Here is a 20,035-nt window from a genome sequence, read left to right as displayed (position 1 = left end):
CTTGTTGGTTACTATTATATCATCTTATTAATATTACTATAATTACTTGCAGGGAATTAGGGTAACAAATGTCTTTGTATATGTTTAATAATGAAATAGTCAGAAAAATTACTTAGATAACATATTTTCGAGTTTGTACGTCCCAAAAGTAGCTTGTGATCCATGCGCCAGATCCACACAATACAAAACCTTGAATGCAGAACTGAGGCATGCGCATTAGTAAGTTACACAAAAATCCATAATTATACAGACATTTTCATATAGTCGAAAAAGCAATTCCTCATATAGAGCAGCAATTAAAGTAAGATGCGTCAATTCTTTACAGCAACTTCAAATGTTAGCCAAGTAAAACAAAACCAGGATTATTATTTACAAGATATTCCTTCAAGAAAGCATATGATTCCAAAAATAAATGGTAGGTCATTTAGAAAAGCAAGCAAAAATTTACAAAAACCAACTTGAAACAAATCAGATCCAATCCTAAAATTGCTCAAATGAATGACATGCGATGCCAAATGAGTAATCCAAATTTTACAAATGAAGAGACCCTAGAGACCTCTCTTTGCATCCCCATTCCTACAAAGTTCATTTGTAAAAGTTCTATCCCAAACCATCACCGAACTGCTTATATCCTGAACCTTAGTCAGAGAATACAGTAGTGTTACCAAAAAAATAAAGTGCAAAGAAGTAACAAGACTTTTCCTTTGAAATTATAGACTTAGTCTTCTACAACCGTGCATGTTTAATGTGTTGCAAAAGCAAAGAATCGTCAATATCTTACAAGTGGTTTCAGATCAACAATTATCTTAAACTAACTTAGGAGTGGTAAGATACTTCACACAATGGGCCCTGCACCTTCTGAAGCAGTTCCAAGCTTAACAGCTAAATAAAATTGTAACTATTGTTATGGAGGCTTCACTGGCGAACTTTCTTGCTACTGCATAATGGGCATTTGTAGGACTTGATAGTCTGTGCTTTAGCAAATGTAACCTTCACACATTTACCATGGTACCACCTTTGACATATATCACAACCAATCCAAAACTCATCAGAAGAATAGATTCCTTCACAAATTCCACATATTGTATCACCATGCTCTTCATCTTCATCCTCATCTTCTTCTTCATCCTCCTTCAGAACTGGTTTAGTATTCTTTAACTGTCCATCATTAATTCGCTGCAATTTGAAAATATCATACTATGAAATCTTTCATCGCATAAATATAACTAGCAAAACAACAATGTTAAGTGAAATGATGCATATCCCATCCTATACAGGCAGAAACTCCAACCTTTGAAGATACTTTAGATTTGCTTCCACTATTATCTGCAGGAATCTTATCCTTTGTCTGCCTCCTCTCAGAAACCACCTCAAAAACAGTTGGGAGATCATTTATCATACTAAAAAGTCGTTTCCTGCAGTCAATATCCAGAGATTTTTAATTAAAAATACATAAGAAATAGATAACTTTTCTATATGGAAATATACAGGAATAGCTGAACATTATCTACCAGTGAACACTGCAAAAATTCAGCAGAGTTACAAAGAATCAGAAGAGCCCAAGAATCTCAAAAGAAGAATCATCCTAGCAAACTTTTCATATCATTTACACAAGTAAAAAGATGACAAGACGGGCAAAAAACAAAGATATCAGAATTTGGGTCATCCGTAATTTCATCAAAACACAGAAACTATGAAAATCACTAAAATAACTACTGTCCTACTTGATCACTCACATATGTCAGTTTACAAGAGAGAATATCAAAAAAATTGCAAACACAGAAAAAATTTATTTCATAAAATCCCACTTTGAGGGAAAAAACCAGCTGGTGGTGGCAAATGTCTAACTACCTATTGATATTATTATAAAAAACACAAGTACAGAGAGGGGATGCAACCGGTTTGCTGCTCCAATTTCTCAAAGCTTACGGTCTCCTACAGCTATATTCTCAAATGTATCAACACATAATACACTTTCTAAACCCCTCAACTGGCTTCATCATGCCCTTATAGATGTTTGACTTCAGTTTAGAATTGGCAGCACCAACCGTCAGTATGTTCCATTTCAAATTCCGTGTTCAATGTGTCATGACAATACTACTGATTTTGGACAACTTGTGACAGTTATGCCTGCCTGCATCATATGGATCATTGAAACTATAGAAGAACCATGCTGAAGCTAATGGATACTTGAAGTTGCACCAGGAAACACTTATAAGATGGTTTACATCCATGCTAGTAACAAGAGCACACAATAGGTATTCATGGCTCATAAGAAAATTTTCGGAAAAACTAGATTAAGTTTAACATATTATTAGATTTAATTTACAAGAAACAGGGAAACAACGAAGGTTTGAAAAAATGACCTTTCTATAGGATCACTACTACTCTTGTTTCTCTGCCATTTGTCCTAGATTACATTCAGCACTTATATAGATTTCCAAAAGGTTTTTTCAGACCTTGTTCTGACTGTACATAAACGTTTAATCAGTTTTTAAATAAAGCTATTTCTAGGAATATTCTGAATCCTCCAAATAAACCTAAGGTGACGTTTCTATTTCATTACTGTGTTCAAATAGTCTTATCAGTCAGTATGATGAATATACCACCCACAATCAGAAACAGGTACAAAAAGTTCCAAGGAAGAAGAAAGCAAGCCCCCTAATTGCACTCTTTGAAGGTTGAAAACGAAAGCCCAGCATCAATTATATAAAACAAACTATTCCATATCATTTACAAAAATAATTCAATGGATGATAAGAAGGATGAAAAAACAGAATATAAAGAATTCAGTCCACAGATGAATTGTACCGAGGCTAATGGTCACTCGGAGATCCACCAAGAAACACTTATTTATACTAATGCTAGTACAAAAGCATGCAATAGATATTTATAGCTCATAAGATAAATTTTGGAAGAAAACTAAATTACCTTTTTGTTGGATTTTATTTACAACTAAACAAGGAAACAACAAAAGTTACAAAAAAAAGGAGTATCCCAGATATTTTTTGAACAATGGTTCCCACTTGCGCTTCTGCTCACGTCCTCACCCCTATTCAAGCCACTCCTGCTAGTGCAGTGACTCTTGCTCATGCTGTTCTTGTTGCTCCTGCTTGTTTTGGGTCTTCTGCACATGCCATTGCCTCTGCTCAAGCTGCTCTCGCGATGGTGACTACAGAGCCTGCTCCTAGGGCCACGGCTACTCTCACCCCTCTTTTGGCCTCTATTCACTATGCTCCCCAAGCTCCTGTTTCAAGTTAAGCTGTGAAAGGTTCACCTAGTCTGGTGCTAGGATCTGCTGGTTCAAATGTTGCTACTGTGGTAGTCAGCATTGGGGTCTCTGTCATGGCACCCTCAGTGCCTGTCTCTGGAAGTGTTGGTCCCTCCGATGTTGGGGTTGTGGCAGCTTTGAGTCCAATGGCTTCTGGTAGGATTGCTAGTGCTTTGCTCAACTTGCTGGGTCTTCGGTTGTTCCTCATTCCCAGAGAAAACCTAGTCCACTTCCTTGTGCCAAGCCCCCCCCTGTGGTGGTCTATGGTCAAGAGGTTGTGGAGAATGAATTGTTCTACCTGTGCAGGGCCTTGGTTTAAAGATTTTTTGGTCTTTGGCCTTCTCTGTCGAATCTCCACGGTTGGTTCTTGGCAGCCCCTCAAGGTTAATAAGATTGAGCTTTACCCCTGTGCTAAAGGCTTCTTCATTGCTTCCTTAACTTCATTAGAGGACAAGAACTCAGTTTTGGACAAGTTGTGGGCTTAAGGAGAGTATCCTCTCTTAAGCCTCGAACTAATAATTTCAAGCCCCTTTCCAAACCACTTAATGTGTGTCCAGTATGGTTGCAACTCCCTAATCTACTCCTCCAATTTTGGGAGTTGTCTTGTTATGAAGCCAATGGAAACTCTATTGGCCAATTCCTGAGGTTTGATGAATCCACTTCCTTCATGAGGCATTCTACCTATGCTCACTTTTTGGTGGATGTTGACCTCTCCACACCTCTTCAGGCAAACATGGTTTTGATGGTTGGCGATTGGCCTTAGTCTCAACCTTTGGATTATGAGGCATCCCTTTTCGATGTCATCGTTACTTCACTACTGGCCACTTGGCTTCGGATTACTCTAGGGGATCGGAAGGGTCCTGCAACTCAATGGAAGAATGCTTCTAGTGATCACTTTACTGTTGAGGATCCTATCTCTTTAGTGGATGTCTCCTCTTAGGGCTCTGAGGAAGACTTAGCTGGGTTAGCCTTGTTAGGCCCACAATTATACTGAGAGGGGGGTGAATCAATATAACTCTTACTTCTTTAAATTTAAACTTTTTAAATCAAATAATCCAACAACTTAAATGCAAAGAACACAAATACACAATATATATGTGGAAACACTGAATAGGGAGAAAACCACAGCAATAAAATTGCTTTATATGAACAATTGTCTTTAAAACTTGTAGAGGCACCAACCCCTTATTCAACTTAGAGGCACCAACCCCTCACTCAACTGATGTATTCCTCACACAAATCTGCCAAAAATCTGATCACCAGTTCTATCATGTCTTTCTCAAAATCTATCATCATACAAACATAATGTCTCTTTTATAATCTGCTCCAATACATTCTTCAGTCCCGCTGTGAACTAATCACAATTTCTTCATAGAATTCTGTGTCATTTAAATCTGATATAACTCAAATCAAGAATCTGGTCATAATGTTTGCAGTCTCAAATTTCTTTTTTCCTCTTTGATATTCCTTCAGCCTTTTTTCACAACAACACGGATCATTTCATTCTTGGTTTCAAGATATAGATTTCCACACTAAGAGTCATGTCTTATTTGATAGACATGCCCTTTTGTTTTGTTTAATAAACAAATTAAAATACCTAACCCAATAGACATGCCCTTTTGTTTTGTTTAATAAACAAATTAAAATACCTAACCCAAATCGCAACTATTTGGGATAGTAGTTGATTCGATGGATGCTGACGAGGACCTTTTTCTTCTCCTACCTTTCCTAGATGATGTCACCAAAGAAGGGCTAAACAAGTGCTACGGAGCTACCAATCATTAAACCCCCTTCATATCCGCTCGCATTATAGAAGTTAAATTTTTCCCAGAATGGATATCATGCGAATCTCTGCAGGCTTTATGCCAACCTTACGGCAGCACGAATGGGCAAGATGTAATGATTTCCTTGCAAATTCGGACAAGATAAAGCTTAAGATGTATAAGGAAAAAGTTTTGGCAAAAATATAGCCCCTCATCAAAGCTGTTTTACTCGAGGGCCATAGCACTAATCGGATACGAAATCATTGCAAATGCAGATTGTTATCTCCATCTCTTGTGGCTTTGCAGGGAATTACTTGCTTCAAATGTTTAGAAGCTTTCAAATCGTACGGCTCCAACTCATAACACCGGGTTCCAAAGGACAGAGAAATGTGCATAATTGATTGTCACTCTCCCTTTTCTGCTAACTTCGGTTTTTGCAGGGTTTCTCATTTATTTTCCCTGAACAGGTGGCAGCCTTGGCTGGTTTCTATCCTATGGCTCTCACACTTTATAAAGGACTATCTTCGTAGCCATAGACATACCTTCTCCTTCATTTGATCGGAGTGTTTAGCAAAGTAATCTGCATTCGCATTTGAAATCCCAGATTGGCTAAGGCTTTTTTGAAGATGGATTACAGGCCAAGAAACTACAAAGTAAACATCATGGTTGCAGAGTGGGAATATCCTTACTCTGGGCACATTACTGATGAAATCCTTGAACGTATCTTCATTGTTGGCAGCTACCAAATCAGTAAGAGTATCAAACGAATCATTGGTGAGGAGACACTCTTCCCTCAGACCAATAGACTCATTTTCCCTTCTCAGTTGGTTTCAATTTTCCTTTCAAATGCGTTAGATTTTCTGCAATCTTTCGAATTACTTGAATCTGTTGCTAGAAGAGTGGTCTGTGACATGTATCTCCCAGAAGACAAACTTCTTAGAGCAGTGCAGAAATATGACTTATGGGAAAGTCAAGCAGAAGTAGGGGGTCTTTTCCCAAGGCACTGGTTACATAGTGGGAGTGCCTATGTTGCCCTGTATGACAGCATTAAGCAAACCCTTGACAAGCGTGTTTTCAGATATGTTTCCGAAACTCTTCACAGGTATCAAAAAGTGTATGGACATGAATTGGAGGATAAAACGAAGAAGGTGGTTAATGCTTTATTAATTCTATTAACTGTGGATCAACCTACTATTGTCGACCGCCCTCTTCCACACCATGTTCGTGATCTGAATATCATACTGAGAGCGGGGGAAATGCACCTTGACCAGGAAGCAGCCAGCACATCCCATGCTCCTCTTGCACATTAAAGGGTTTTACCTGTGGGTGACGAAGGAGGCAATTCACAGGAGCAGCTGCATGAAAATGTCAATACCAGAAGCTATGGAAGAATAGTTGTTCTTTTCCTATGGTCCCGTGTCTCAAATTTTGATGAGCTGTCTAGCTTCGCATCACCATATTCAGCAAATGAAATTTGAGGGGTTTTTTTGTTTCAAAGGTTTAGAGCTTTTTTCAGGCAGAATTGTCTACTCCCACTTTGGGCATGCCTAGTCAACCTCCTCCCTGACTGATCTCTTCACGTTTATGCTTTGCCATCTCGACAATCTTTCATCATTACTATATAGCCTGATGCTTGTTTGGTGCTCGTTTGGTGTTTTGATGATTATGGACAGTTCTTCAACGATAAGTATGCCGACCCAAGATAAAGCAAATCAAGAAATTAGAAATTACTTTTGTTACTACACATTGCAATATGTAAACTTAGATGTAAATGTTGAGTAAATGTATCAGAGTGATGAAAGCCATACAATGTCATTACTAGCATTATAGGCAGCACTTTAGATGTCCTACCTGATTTCAAATGGAACATGTTTTTTAAGGAAAATGGTTGTAAACTGCTTCCATAGGTAGTAGATTAGGTCAATTACTTATCATTGTATTTTGAGCTGAGAAGGGAGGTTTTCTTTACTGATTCTTTCCTCCTGGAGCTCTTGAATCAGTTTTTATATATAAATATATAATATTAGTAGCTTGCCAGTTTCGCCAAGAAAAAAAAAACTATTTGGGATAGTATTTTTCCTTGTCATGATCGTGCCTTATCATAAACTGCACCCCAAATTGTTTTCATTAATTCATTACTTAATATGTGAAGTTTTCTTCAAGGATTGTATTACTTATGAGTTCGTAGCTTTTCAGAAAGACGTGACATCCTTAATATAAACAATTTGATCATTACTATCAAATCGTGGTATTAATGTTAATATTAACCATATTATCTAAATTTAGTCAGACAATTCATTTTATTTTCTGCAATCTGCTTCAGAAGAGAACCGTATAAATCTGCACAAATGAATAATTCTGCACAAATGACTGCACTAGTCAGTCCACTCTTCACCTATCGGATTTCTGCATATAAACTGATCTTGACTGGACTAGTCCGATCTTCACCAATCGGATCTCTATGTATTAGTAGCACAAATGATGGCTGATCTCACCAATCTGATCTGTGTATAAGTAACACAAATGATGATCTTTGATCGCATAGGAGTCATATTGACATCAATGACAACCTTTCAACAAGCCTTGCCTTTACATAATGACCATACTGTGGTTCCTCCCTCTGAGTGCTCTCTTTCTATTTCTATATAGCCTTCCGCTCCAATTTTGTCTTCTTCGGTGGTTGTTCCCCCTTCAACCAATGTTTGTCTCCCCATGGGGGGGCCTCTTATTCTTTCCCCTCCTTGTGGGATTTTGAATGATAGTATTGCTTGGACTGTGTTTGTAGATGGAGGAAAGGTCATGTTACCTCGTCTCTCCCTCTTTCTTCTGTTTAGAAAGAATTCTTAATCTAGGGTCAGGACCCCTGTTTCCCGCCTGTTCTTAGCTCCAATCAAAAGCTTTTGTTTTCTTAATCTCATCACTCGTAAGATTCTTCTTTCTTGCCTTGATGGTTATTTTTGTTAATGGTTCAAGCCCTTCCTGCTTTATCTAATCAAAACAAAAGTTACAATAATATGAAAAATTTATATAAGAACACAAAGAACTTTCTCTTTCTGTATTTTCATTTAAATTTACATTCAGCAGTTATATAGATTTCCCAATGGTTTTTCAAAGCTTGTTCAAAGTGCACTTAAAAGACCAATCACATTTTTTATGAAGCTATTTCTAGGAATATTCTGAAGCCTCCAAAATATAGCTAAGGTAAGGTTTCTGTTTTATTACTATGTTCAAATAGTATCATCAGTCAGAACCAAAAAGCATATAAATTAGAAAAACTGATTGTAATATGTACGATAAACAGCCCACAAACAGAACAGGTACGAAGGGTTTGAAAGGAGAAATAAAGAAGCCACCTATAGTACTCATTGAAGAAAGGAAAAAGAAAGCCCCTTATAGTACTTAAATGCTGACCATCAATGCTGGTAGAGCAAAACCTTTGCAAGCATAGAGGAGAAACTCAAAACAATTATGTCAGACCCTCGTAAAACTCTATCCAACCATTAGACATCAAAGAATATAAATACCCCAGTTTGTCCAGCCTTTCATATGGCCTTTTTTCTACAAAAAAAAAACATCTCTGTCAACCCATTTTCCAGAAAGTATCCAATCTCTCAAAGTGAAAAATTATCCTGGAAAAATTTACAATGCTGTTCTACAACCCACATTTCCATAGCACCCTATTATCGTTATATAGTTAGCTACTCATGAAAAAACAAACCTTATTCTTGATAATCAGAAGGTTGTGCCAAAGATGAATGGCCAAGTAAGACAAAGGACATCAAACCACTTTCCCATATTCTGTCTCATGAATCACAGTGATTTCTGCAAATACAAAGTATAACTAGCACAGGAAAACTCCAAAGAGATTATACTATATGTAGAACCTCCAACATTTTTGTCTCACAATTTCTTTGGCCCCATATCCTCCCTCCATTGGACCTTCTATTCCCTTAACTGCCAATCTGGCAGAAAGATCAGGGCATTGATTGGTTGCCTTCCCTCTCCCTTGAATGTAAAGTCATCAATAGGAAAAAGAATTACCAGGTGCATCCATTCTCATAGATTTAGAGTTCTCAAACATCACTAGACACAGAGTAAAAAAACTTTAGAAAATTTTTATTCTTTGTAAACCAAGTTACCAATCCTGGTACTGGTTCGAGTTCAGCTTCATTGGTTCAGTTTGCAGATTCAGCCAAAAAAATTTAGAGGGTTGGGTTCATTTTTGGTTCATAGGTGCAAAAACATATAAAAATCTAAAGTGTATACATATTTAAAGCCTAAAATCTTAAGTATATAGATATTTTATATTTACAGCATACACTCTAAGTTGCCAGTCTTGATACTGGTTCGAGTTCCAGTTCACAGGTTTGGTCAAAAAAAATTTGGAGGTTGGGTTTGTTTTAGGTCCATCCATACAAAAGACATAAAAATCATCCCTTAATAAATAATAAACAAATATAATAAAGGAAAAAATCAAGGTTGCATGGGTACGGGGGTACTCGGAGACGTTGGAGACCAGTATCGGTACCGGTACGCCTATTTTTTCAAAATAGGAGACGGGGGTACGTGGAGACGCCAATTTTTTTTAAAATACAAATTAATAATTTATAGAAAATCTGAAAATATAATGACATTGAACTTTCAAAACAAGAATTAACATTCACTTTGAAGTTTAAGTACACAAATGTGAAATGAGTCAAATCAAAATGTCATACAAATGTCTGAAAATGGGTCTCACGTCGGTGGTTTTTGCTTCTGCCCATGCATCGCGACAAACTTTTTGACTTTTGCACGTGTTGTTTAGGGTGGAGACGGCAGGGTTCGTTGACGTGGAGTCTCCTATGTGTAGAGAAGTCTCCTAACGGGTCTCCGGTACGGGAGATGCGTACCAGTCTCCAGTACACGTTCTAGGGGGTTGGGTACGGGTACCCATGCAACACAGGAAAAAATACATCTAACATCCATTTATATACATACAAATAAAAAAATAAAAATAAAAATATTTTGGTAACCCAGTGGTATCCCTAACCATGTGGTATGCCACGTAGGTCTGTGACTCAGCCCAGCGATCTCAACTACCCTTGCCCTGGACTTACTTTTTCCCCAGGTTTTGGGGAGGAGGCGAGCTGAGGCAAGACTAGTCCATTGGAAACACCAATTTAACCGAGGCAGAGAGAATTGATCTTGGGACCTATATGGGACGAACCCAAAGCCCTTAACCAACTACGCTGCCCCTTCAGGCTACATACAAATAAAAATTTAAAAAATATGTTAATAAGATTGTATATACAATTACATGTATAAAAGATATAATATATATTAATATTAATATGAATAATATATCTGTTTATTATATAGCTGGGGAGGGCTGCGAGATGCCACTGCGTGCTGTTCCTGCTGCTGGGGTTTTGACAGTATGGAGGCCTTCTGCAGGAAGATTTCCACAAAGTGGGTGTGATAGCTGGGCTGCTGTGGTAAGACAGGGATGCCTCCAAAAGGATTTCGCAGTTGTTTCCAAGTGGGATAGAAAGGGAGGTGCTAGTTATGTTCACAACGGCTCTTGCAATGCCGTGGGCAGGGGTAGCTATGCAGAGTGGCAATGTCAGGGGAATCACCCCCCTTACAGGTCTGATGCAAGGGAAGGATGGTCTAAGGGGGTCAAGAACGGAAATTAGAAGGGTCGGAGGGTGATTCCATCTGAGCCACGTGGATTTGCAGTCTCATTGGGCCGGTAAATTGGTTGGTTCCTCTGCAATGAAAGTGTCATCGATGGTTAAGCTTATTATAGCTAATCTGACAGAGGAGATGGAGAAAGAAGTGGATCATAATGAAAGGGTTTTCTCAAGTTCAGGGCTCATTGGGCGTTTTAGAGGATTCTAGGTGATCTTCATAAGTGACTTTTTGTTCATTGAGAACCCATTTTGGTAGGTTGTGTGCAAACTTATCCGCATGCTCGAGGGTTTTTTGTTGTACTTTTTGAAAATGAGAATGATAGGAACAAGATCCTTTGTGATAGTCAATAGTGTTGGGAGGACAGTCGTCTGTTGATGCTGAAACCATGGCATCCAGCCTTTAACCCTCTGTCAGAATCTTTTGACCGGATTCCTCTTTGGATCAGGCATCCAAATCTTCCCATGCAATTTTGGTTTGACTCCTGTTTTGAGGCTGTAGGGAACTCTTTAGGTAATTTCTTAATGGTTGATGACGGTTCTTTAAATTTGTTGCACACAACTTTTGCTTGGATTCCGGTGGAGATGGATGTGTCTAAAGATCTTCCATCACAGATCTCTATTAAATCCTCGAAAGGTAGCTGGTTACAGCCTGTGGACTTTGAAGGGGTTCCATTTAGATGCAAGAGATGTTTTAAAACTGGGCATATTGCTGCTTCTTGTGACAGGCGCAAAGTGGAGAAACCAGCAACTTGGTGGAAAGAGGTGACTCCTCAACAGTACACAGTGGAGAAGGTGGAGGTGATTCATAATATCCCTCAGGTTTTGAGTGGTGGGCACATAGATGTCAATGATAAGGAGCCAGAGATTAAAGAAACCTCAGGTCCACCTAAGGGTTGGGAGATAAAGCAGGGAAAGACAGGAGGTTCTGAAGCTATGGTGAAAGATTGTGTTAATGAAGACAGCTTGCTGATCAAGCCGGAAGAGAGAAAATGCAAGAGCCGAGGGTTAAATTTGGTTCAAAGATGGGGTGTGTCACAAGGGCAATTAATGCAAACTGTTTTGGGGAACGATGTGTTGGGTGTTTCCAATTTAAAGATATTGGAAAATGCAAGAGAGGAAGGATGGATAGAGGTTAAAAGGAAGCGAGAAAAGAGAGTTAAGGATGAGAGTATCAGCCCGATCCTTCACTATCGAGAGAAGGGGGAGTTAAATCAGCAATGTAATAACTGATCTCTTAATGGGTCAGTTAATTTATGTGACTGTGGGGAGGTGGCTCCCTGATTGTAGCCCCACCTGGTTCGGACCAGTTCAAAACCCGATTTCTCAAATCAACAACTATTACCGACCAAAAAAAATATATATCTGTTTATTATTTTCAAATAAAATAATAAACATAGATATATAAATACGAAATATAAAAAATACATTAAGACAAATCATAACGTGCAACTGATACTCAAATACACAACTGATATCATAATTTACAACTGACATCCAACCCAATTCATATAATACATCAGCGCCATGACCAATAGGGAGGTCATCCTCATCTATTGGAGGTCTTGCTGCTTTGTTACCCTACTAATGGCTTTTCCAAGCTATTTGATCTGTTCTTCTTGCATGCCATTTAAACCCTTTCCTCAAACCGTGAATGCAAAACTCAGAAGGTGGGATATAACAAAAAAAAATAATTGTGAAAAGTGGATTCAGAAAAAAAAAAAAAAAAAGTTTAAAAAAGCAGGCCAAACTGCTGTGGGTTTACAATAGAGTCCAAGAAGACATCAAAATTCTTTGTAAGTTCTCCTATGTTCCTCCAGGGTTAACCCACAGGCCAATTCCCAAACCCTGGTCGCACCCCAGCCTACACTAGACCAATATCCAGATCTGAAACTGTTTGTACCCAAACTGGCAAATGTAACAGGGTCAAAGCAGTAACATGGCCTAAAATCTATGTTACCCATACCCAAGGAAAAAAAAATTGTCATACTGCCATGCCAAGTTCTGATACCCATACCTGCATCCATACCCGAACCAGTAACTTAGCCTAAAATCAAGAATATTAGAGGTAATATATATATTTTAAATATTTTTGATGTATAGTAATATTTATAAGCCTTGTAAAATATCAATAAACTTTATATATAATATTAATAATAATTAATTTATAGTAAAAAAAATTATAAAGTTATATTAATATATATTATTTATTTTAAAAATTAATTAACAGACATAGCCATTGATTTTTTATTATTAGTAGTACTATTAATAATTTATTTGCATAGTTTTTTATTATTTATAATAAAAATTATCATCAATATCTCATATGTTTAAGATGTTTTTGCAACCCTAGTACTTTTTAGAAAAAATATTTTAAGGTTATTTTTCCTAGGTGTTCACAAACCTAAATTTTTTGCTCATTTATCCAAATGCTGAATGAGTGTAAATGTCTGGTAGGATAGATTGTCCGAGGTGGCAAAGAATCTTTCCACAATGCACATAGTGTTGGCAATTGACACTCATCCGGGATCATGGTGTTGTCATTGATGGCAACACACATCATTTTGGGTTGGGATACTTATCCGATACTAACCGGTATTCTAGGATTGACAACCGGCATTGTGAAAAGCAAGGGAAACCGGCAAACTAGGAACCGGTATTTGGAGGCCGACATAAGAGATTGATCCGGCAAAGGTTAAAGCGGCAACGGTCATAAAGATTAATGTTTATATTTTTGTCTAGGCCAACATGTATTTATCTTTTGTAATATGATTGTAAGACGACACAAGGCATTCATGTTTATGTATGTAAGGTATATAAGTCAGTTCAGTTAGGTCATTTCAGGACATAGATGCGATAGGATTTATGCAATTGTGTGAACGAGAACTTGATCGACAGAATGCGAATGTAATGATCTGTAATCGGTCTTGGTTATTTGTGAAGAGGATTGGAAAGCGAATCAGGTTACCGTAAGGAAGGAGACAGTGTTAACCGGTACAGTCAGTGCTTAAACCGGAACTCATCCAGTATATCAGATGCACACTCAGAGTTCAGAATTTTGTTTGTAATTCAGTATTTTATCTGTAGTCAGTGAGGCTCCTTTGTGATGAGCAGTGCACTCTAGGCAGTGTGCCTTCCTGCATGTGTAGGCCCCCTTCTTATGTAATATTTATTCAACTGCCCAGTGGATAGATATTGTGGGTCACAAATCCCACTGTGGTTTTTCCTCTTTGAGGTTTTCCACATATAAATCTGTGGTGTTATGGTGTTGATCTTTGTGGTTGCGTTGTTCTTCATTATATCTTGTTTATATGCTTACTGGTTGTTAATTGGAAAAGTATCTAAAGGAATTAAATTCTTAATTACCGGCAGAACACTGAGTCACCCCCTCTCTCAGTGTTCTTGGATTCCAACACATAGTACTTACTTTTGATCCCTCTGCATTGTGAAATAGAGACACGCTTTAGCTCATTCTGCCCCACAAATATAGACACAAGCAAAAATTCCTTGCTCACAAATGCACTCTTTACAAACACAAAAAACAAGAAAAGAGATTTTTAAATATTTTGAAAGCAATTTATGGAGGAAAACTGGCAGATTTTCCACATCAGCAGAGGAAAACAGAGAAATTCATGAGAGGTTTGCCTGGGTTTGCCCTGGACAAACCCATAGGGAAATTGCTGAGCTCTGCCCACACTTCCTGCCAAACCAAACCCTAAATAAGATCCGAGCCAGATCAGACCTGCACCGGTGACTTAGTCTGTAACTAGGTCCCTAATTAATTTAACCAATGTCCATATTATGAAGTGAGATGTTTAAAAATCATGCAAAAATTCTTTTCATGAACACCTTGGAAAGGTTACTCTTTTAGCATATAATATTAGTGAATCCATTACAGAACTTGTAAGAATAACAAGAACATGAAAAGAAGGGAAATTAATCACTGTTGTTTCTGGGTTCGATTGTGTAGCAATTTTTTGTATCAACGTTTCAGATCACACTCCATGATCCATCATCAGGATGGAAGATAGCTGAAGGGTAATAACAAGAGACGTTCAAAGCTACTTCCAAGCTACCAACGAATTTTAATTTTTAACATTGGAAGGGACTAACATTCTGTAGATAAACCCCTCCATCAAAAAACAAGTTAGCACACAGGAAATAATTCCCTCCTCCAATTTAAGCATCATCCAACTCAAAAAGAAAGATAATCATGTAAAAACAGTCCTAACATGTACCTTTCATCTCAGTTCAACAAGCATGCTGTCAATGTGAGACAGCTTAAGTTGTATAAGCCCTCACATTTCAAAAGAGGAGGCCTTCATTACTCATCCTGAGGCTATGATTTTTGAATTTCACCAGTCATTGGCCAAGGATATTTTATTTGATATTCTAACTCAGAAAAATCATAAGCAAACAACTAAATACCTTGTAAATTGTCAAGGCACTCAATCAAATATTATGGACAAGTTTTCTCATCCAATGTAGAAGTTGGAGACAACTTCCCCACTTCAATGAGGATGATGGGAATCACCTCTATAATTAACTTCTCTTGTAATTAACTGCATCCCTGTAAATACTTTACACATATACTTGGCTGAGTTCACTATCATGCATCTATACTTAACTGAGTTCAATGGCGCTCCAATGACTGCATGTAAGTTAGACAATCTCAGGAGGATTTCAAATCACTACAGCTACAGTGACTGAGTTAGGTTAGAACAAAACATGATTTTGCATGCACAATTCTGGCACGTGAAAAACAAAGTGTCCATCATCAAGTTTGGTGATAATTTCATTTTCTTGTTACTTTGCATTTTCATGTGTACAGATGCCTATTCCTGATTACTTTGAATGAAGTTTCTGCATGGTTCTCTGCTTTCTCCACTAGATCCAGAGTTGCAAAGGGATTTTCGTGTTGGATCTAAGTGGGTAGCACACTACTTCCCTCTCAGCTCCTCATGCATGTGCTTCTGCCCCTCTCAGACATGCTTCTGCTCTGCAAGCAGAGTTGCTCTTGAAGTTCTCTCTACTTCCCTTCTGCCTTCTGTGTACAACTCTGTTGTGTGTGGCTTTCTGTTGTCTGAGACTTTCTTCTCAGACCATGTTCCTCTTGGAAACGCTGATTCCACCTGAGAATTACAGAATTCAAATTTGCAGTAACTGTAGGTATGTGTAGCTACCACAGTTGCAGGCTATGTCAGTCACTTCCTTGATACACATATCAGTATACCTAGTAATAAATATGGGCACAATGTGGCTCAATTATCATAACTGCACATACCTAGTACTAATATGGGTACATTGTTCAGAACAAAGAAAGAGAAACACTCCAAAGATGAACTTAAACAAGAAGTAAGGGCCTTAACTACTTGCCTTATGTCTATCGTTGATACCTCAGAGCTCAGTCAGTGGGCAAAATCGATGCCTCTTTTGATCCCAGCACAAGAAATGGGAAGGAGATAATTAAAAAGATATGTAGGTATCAATATTACAGCAAAATAATTGACAATTGGGTAAGTGAAATTGTGGCCAAAGGATCGAAATTCATTGAGGAAGCCAAAAAATGATATGATAAAATTGACACCAAAAGGAAGTAAATTGATGAGATTGATGTGTCAAAACAAAAGGAGACAATTTGGATAATGCTGGACAAAAAACTCAACGAGATGGTTGAGATGGGCAATGATAAGCTTGTTACAGAACAGATCATTCTGAATGCCAATGAAAATTGAATGGAGATTAGTGGCCCTCAGGCAAAATATCCAAGAACAGATCAAACTGTTGAAGGAATGTGATCGAATTAAGATGGATGTCCAAATTGATCCTGTCCATCAACTCAGATGTTCAAGCAAAGGATGATTCACAGGTCATTGACACTCAGACCATCAAGGAAAGCTTCAATAAATGATTGAAAAATTATTTGATAAACAAACATTTAGCATAGAGGCTATGAAGAAGTTAACAAACGTCAATGCTGCGCTGTTACATTGTAATGATCATCTCACTACATTCCGAAACAAACTGAAGACTATTCGGAACAGCAAGGCAATTTGGAAGCTAAGGACCAAAAACATTATCATTCCCAAGCACAACAAACTTGCTTCTGTTGTCGAATCATTCTGTTACATTGTAATGATCATCTCACTACATTCCGAAACAAACTGAAGACTATTCGGAACAGCAAGGCAATTTGGAAGCTAAGGACCAAAAACATTATCATTCCCAAGCACAACAAACTTGCTTCTGTTGTCGAATCATTCCATGTTCACCAAGTCAAGATTGTTGCCCAGATGTCACAATCTCCAACAAAGGACAAAGATGAGGAAGACGAGGATATTGTGCAACCTCAATACAATGTTTAAATTATTTCTATCATTTTCTATTTCAAAGAATTTAAGTTATTAAAGTGTTTTAGTTTCCAAAATTTTGAGGAAACTTTTACGCTTATTTAACAATTGAATAAAAGAATCAGTTTCATTTTAGGATATAGGGGCCTCTCTGGGATAACGACGATCAAAGCTCCACCTGCTCAAAGTGCCTCTCCTAACAGTAGTAAGTATGTCGAGTGCCAAAAAAATGAACCGCAAAGAAAGTCGGAAAGTCGGTACCAAAGCTCCCAAACTCGGACTCGGCAAGGCCAACTCGACTCGTGACTCGGCTACAACTCGGCAATGACTCGGCAATGACTCGGCAAAATCTTGAAATTATATACTTTTACAATTATATATATATGAAATTATATATTATATTCCATGACTCGGGCCGAGTCATAAAAACTCTGCGAGGTCTGCTCGGCTCGGCAACTCGGATAACTCGCATGACCCGCAGCGAGTTTGGGAACTATGGTCGGTACCATCCATTCTCTTCCGTCACCACTGAGAGTGCTGCTCTGTCAGATGCATAGCAATATAGGAAGGGTAGGAAGGCAGGAAGGCTGTAGAAGGCAGTAGATTATAGTAGCCGTAATATGATATGGTGCATTGGAGCTAGGTCAGTCTAGGTTCCCTCTCCACCGGGTTATCGCCATCACTTGTAGGTAGATCACTTGTTGGATCAATCTTCGGAAGGAAGCTTTTGTTGATCACGCTAATTCAATGCAAGGGGTGGGCCCCTACTATTCTAAGGGGTTATGCAGGGAAGGGTTATATGCAACCGATTGGATCTGTAAAGGACTTTTTAAATGGTTTAATTTTTAATACACAATGGTTAAAAAGAGAGAACTTTTTTCTGATATGGAAGACTGTAAGTATGTGAGCAATTGCAGTTTTTGAACATTTGTAAAAAGGAATTTGTTTTGAGTCTATGTATTGTCAAACTTTTGAGGTATTCTTGTGACATGTAATAGCTATTTAGAGTGTTTAATATTCCATATTGATTTGTATTCTAGATTACCTCTGAAGTAAGCAAAATTTGTTTGTTTGGAAGGTGATTTATTGGTCTGTGATTCTGGCTACACCTGAAAAACTATTTTTAGTCATGCTTATCGTGGCTCTAAAAGGAACAAATCTTTGAGTTTGTTTCACTTTGTGTGAGATTAGTAGTCTTTTATATTGAGGAATTGTTTGCTTCTTTCTTTCTTTTTTTGCCTTTCCTGCTTTCTGGTCAAAAGCAAACCCCAAAAGCCTAAATTTATCGTAAGAGGGAGTCCTACCTCTCAAATTTGGAAGAAAGTTGTATTGAAATATCTTCTCCAACAGTTAGTCTGTTTGCCATCACAAGTTGGATATTTCAGAGTAATTTTAGAATTAAATTAGTGGCAACAAAACTGTTAACCAACAAGGAGCATCCTCATCAAGTTGTCCACATGTGAACCTGAAGAAATATAACCTCAGATTACTTCTCCTTTTGTACTCTGAAATCTCATAAACTATTCAAAGTCTGATTCCCTCATCAAGGAAAACATCATCAGCATCCTACCAACTTACTTCATCTTTCATGTCAAATTATCCTCGCACCACATCATGAGTTGTTCAGCACCCCCTAAGGCTAAAATAATAAACTCGTCTATATACACAACCAACATAAGTGGATCATCTATCAAATAAAGATTTTAAATCTGTACTAAACTTGGAAAAGCCCAACTTGATTAAAAACTCATTGAACCTAAAATACCAAACTCATGATGCACATCAGCCCATCTAGGACCTTCTTAAATCTGAATTCATGGGCATACAAGATCAACTCCCTCTTTTTGAAAGAAACATCTAGAAACTGAAGCAAGAGTCATTATGGTCAACTCCTTTTTGAGAGAATCCTCCTCCAATAAATTTATCCTGGTACTCTTCAAATCATCTATCAATTGCATGCATAGAACCATTTAACAATTCAACAGCATGTTTAGAAACTGTCTCCACAAAGAACGAAGGACACCCCATCATCGCATCTTGCCATAACTGCTCAATATATCAAGAAGTAGCCTACAAAGGCCACTATCACAAACGCCTTTGGTCAAAATTCGATTAGGTTCAGTCCTATGTTTTCTAATCATCACTTGTTGACCAGCAAACAACAGTAATACAAAGTAGATCTATTATGCAGCAAACTTAAAAAAGATTCTTCATTAAACCAGGAACATACATGATATCATCTTGCTCAAGAACATCGCCTCAACGCATGCAAAAAGAAAAAGTCCAATCTGATAACCACAAAAGTTGCATCATTGCCCAACGTCACCTTTATGCCACTCTCTCATTATTGAAACTTGTTGAACACCTTCTTGTTGAATGAAAGTCATGTGTCTGGATGCTCCATTGTCCACATACCACCTTATACTAGAAAGAATGTTAGTGTGTAGGCACAACACCATGGAAAAAATTGGTGAAAGTCTAGATATAGCTCCTCTGCTCTACTTAAAGTCGAAACCTTCATCTCAGAGAACTAATTTATAGCTGTAGGCACCAACTCATCATCCTCCACCTCCACCTCCACCTCAATAGCAACAAGTTGACCTTTAAAGGTCAATGATCTTCATAAGGTAACTAGTCACTATGTCTTTATTGATTATGCATGTGGCACTGAGCTTGTTCTTTGGCAAAACCTTGTGGGAAATGTTCACACTTTGGTTTGGAGTGGTCAAGGCATCATCAATCTTTTTTGTTGTCATCTTCTCCACAATGTGAGGGATAAATAGTCCTTTCACCAAATCTAGGATGATTTATTTGCTTTGGCTGACTTTTTGTTTTGTATGGCCAACGAAAGAAAGTCAATCAATGGAGTTTCTACCTTCATCTCCACAAGACCAACATCCTCCAATAGCATCTACTATCTACGCTTCCAAGGTGTAACTTGTTGGAAGTACCTCAAGAGCATCACTTTCTTTTAGACCAAGA

General features: G+C 37.9%; 1 protein-coding gene across 1 annotated transcript in view; it reads right to left on the bottom strand.

The window, feature by feature from the left end:
• Positions 1–458: 458 nt before the first annotated feature.
• The window catches only part of LOC131049919 (PHD finger protein ALFIN-LIKE 2), a 45,235-nt gene continuing 25,658 nt past the window's right edge, over positions 459–20,035 (bottom strand). Inside the window, exons 4-5 of the mRNA XM_057984013.2 lie at positions 1,292–1,415; positions 459–1,176 (exon numbers count right to left, since the gene is read on the bottom strand). Of these exons, the coding sequence (XP_057839996.1) occupies positions 916–1,176; positions 1,292–1,415 (385 nt within the window). The 3' untranslated portion in view covers positions 459–915. The remainder of the gene's footprint in view (positions 1,177–1,291; positions 1,416–20,035) is intronic.

The sequence above is a fragment of the Cryptomeria japonica genome, chromosome 5, assembly GCF_030272615.1.
Source record: "Cryptomeria japonica chromosome 5, Sugi_1.0, whole genome shotgun sequence".
In the NCBI taxonomy this organism is placed as follows: domain Eukaryota; kingdom Viridiplantae; phylum Streptophyta; class Pinopsida; order Cupressales; family Cupressaceae; genus Cryptomeria; species Cryptomeria japonica.
This window is presented reverse-complemented; position numbering and strand designations above follow the sequence as displayed.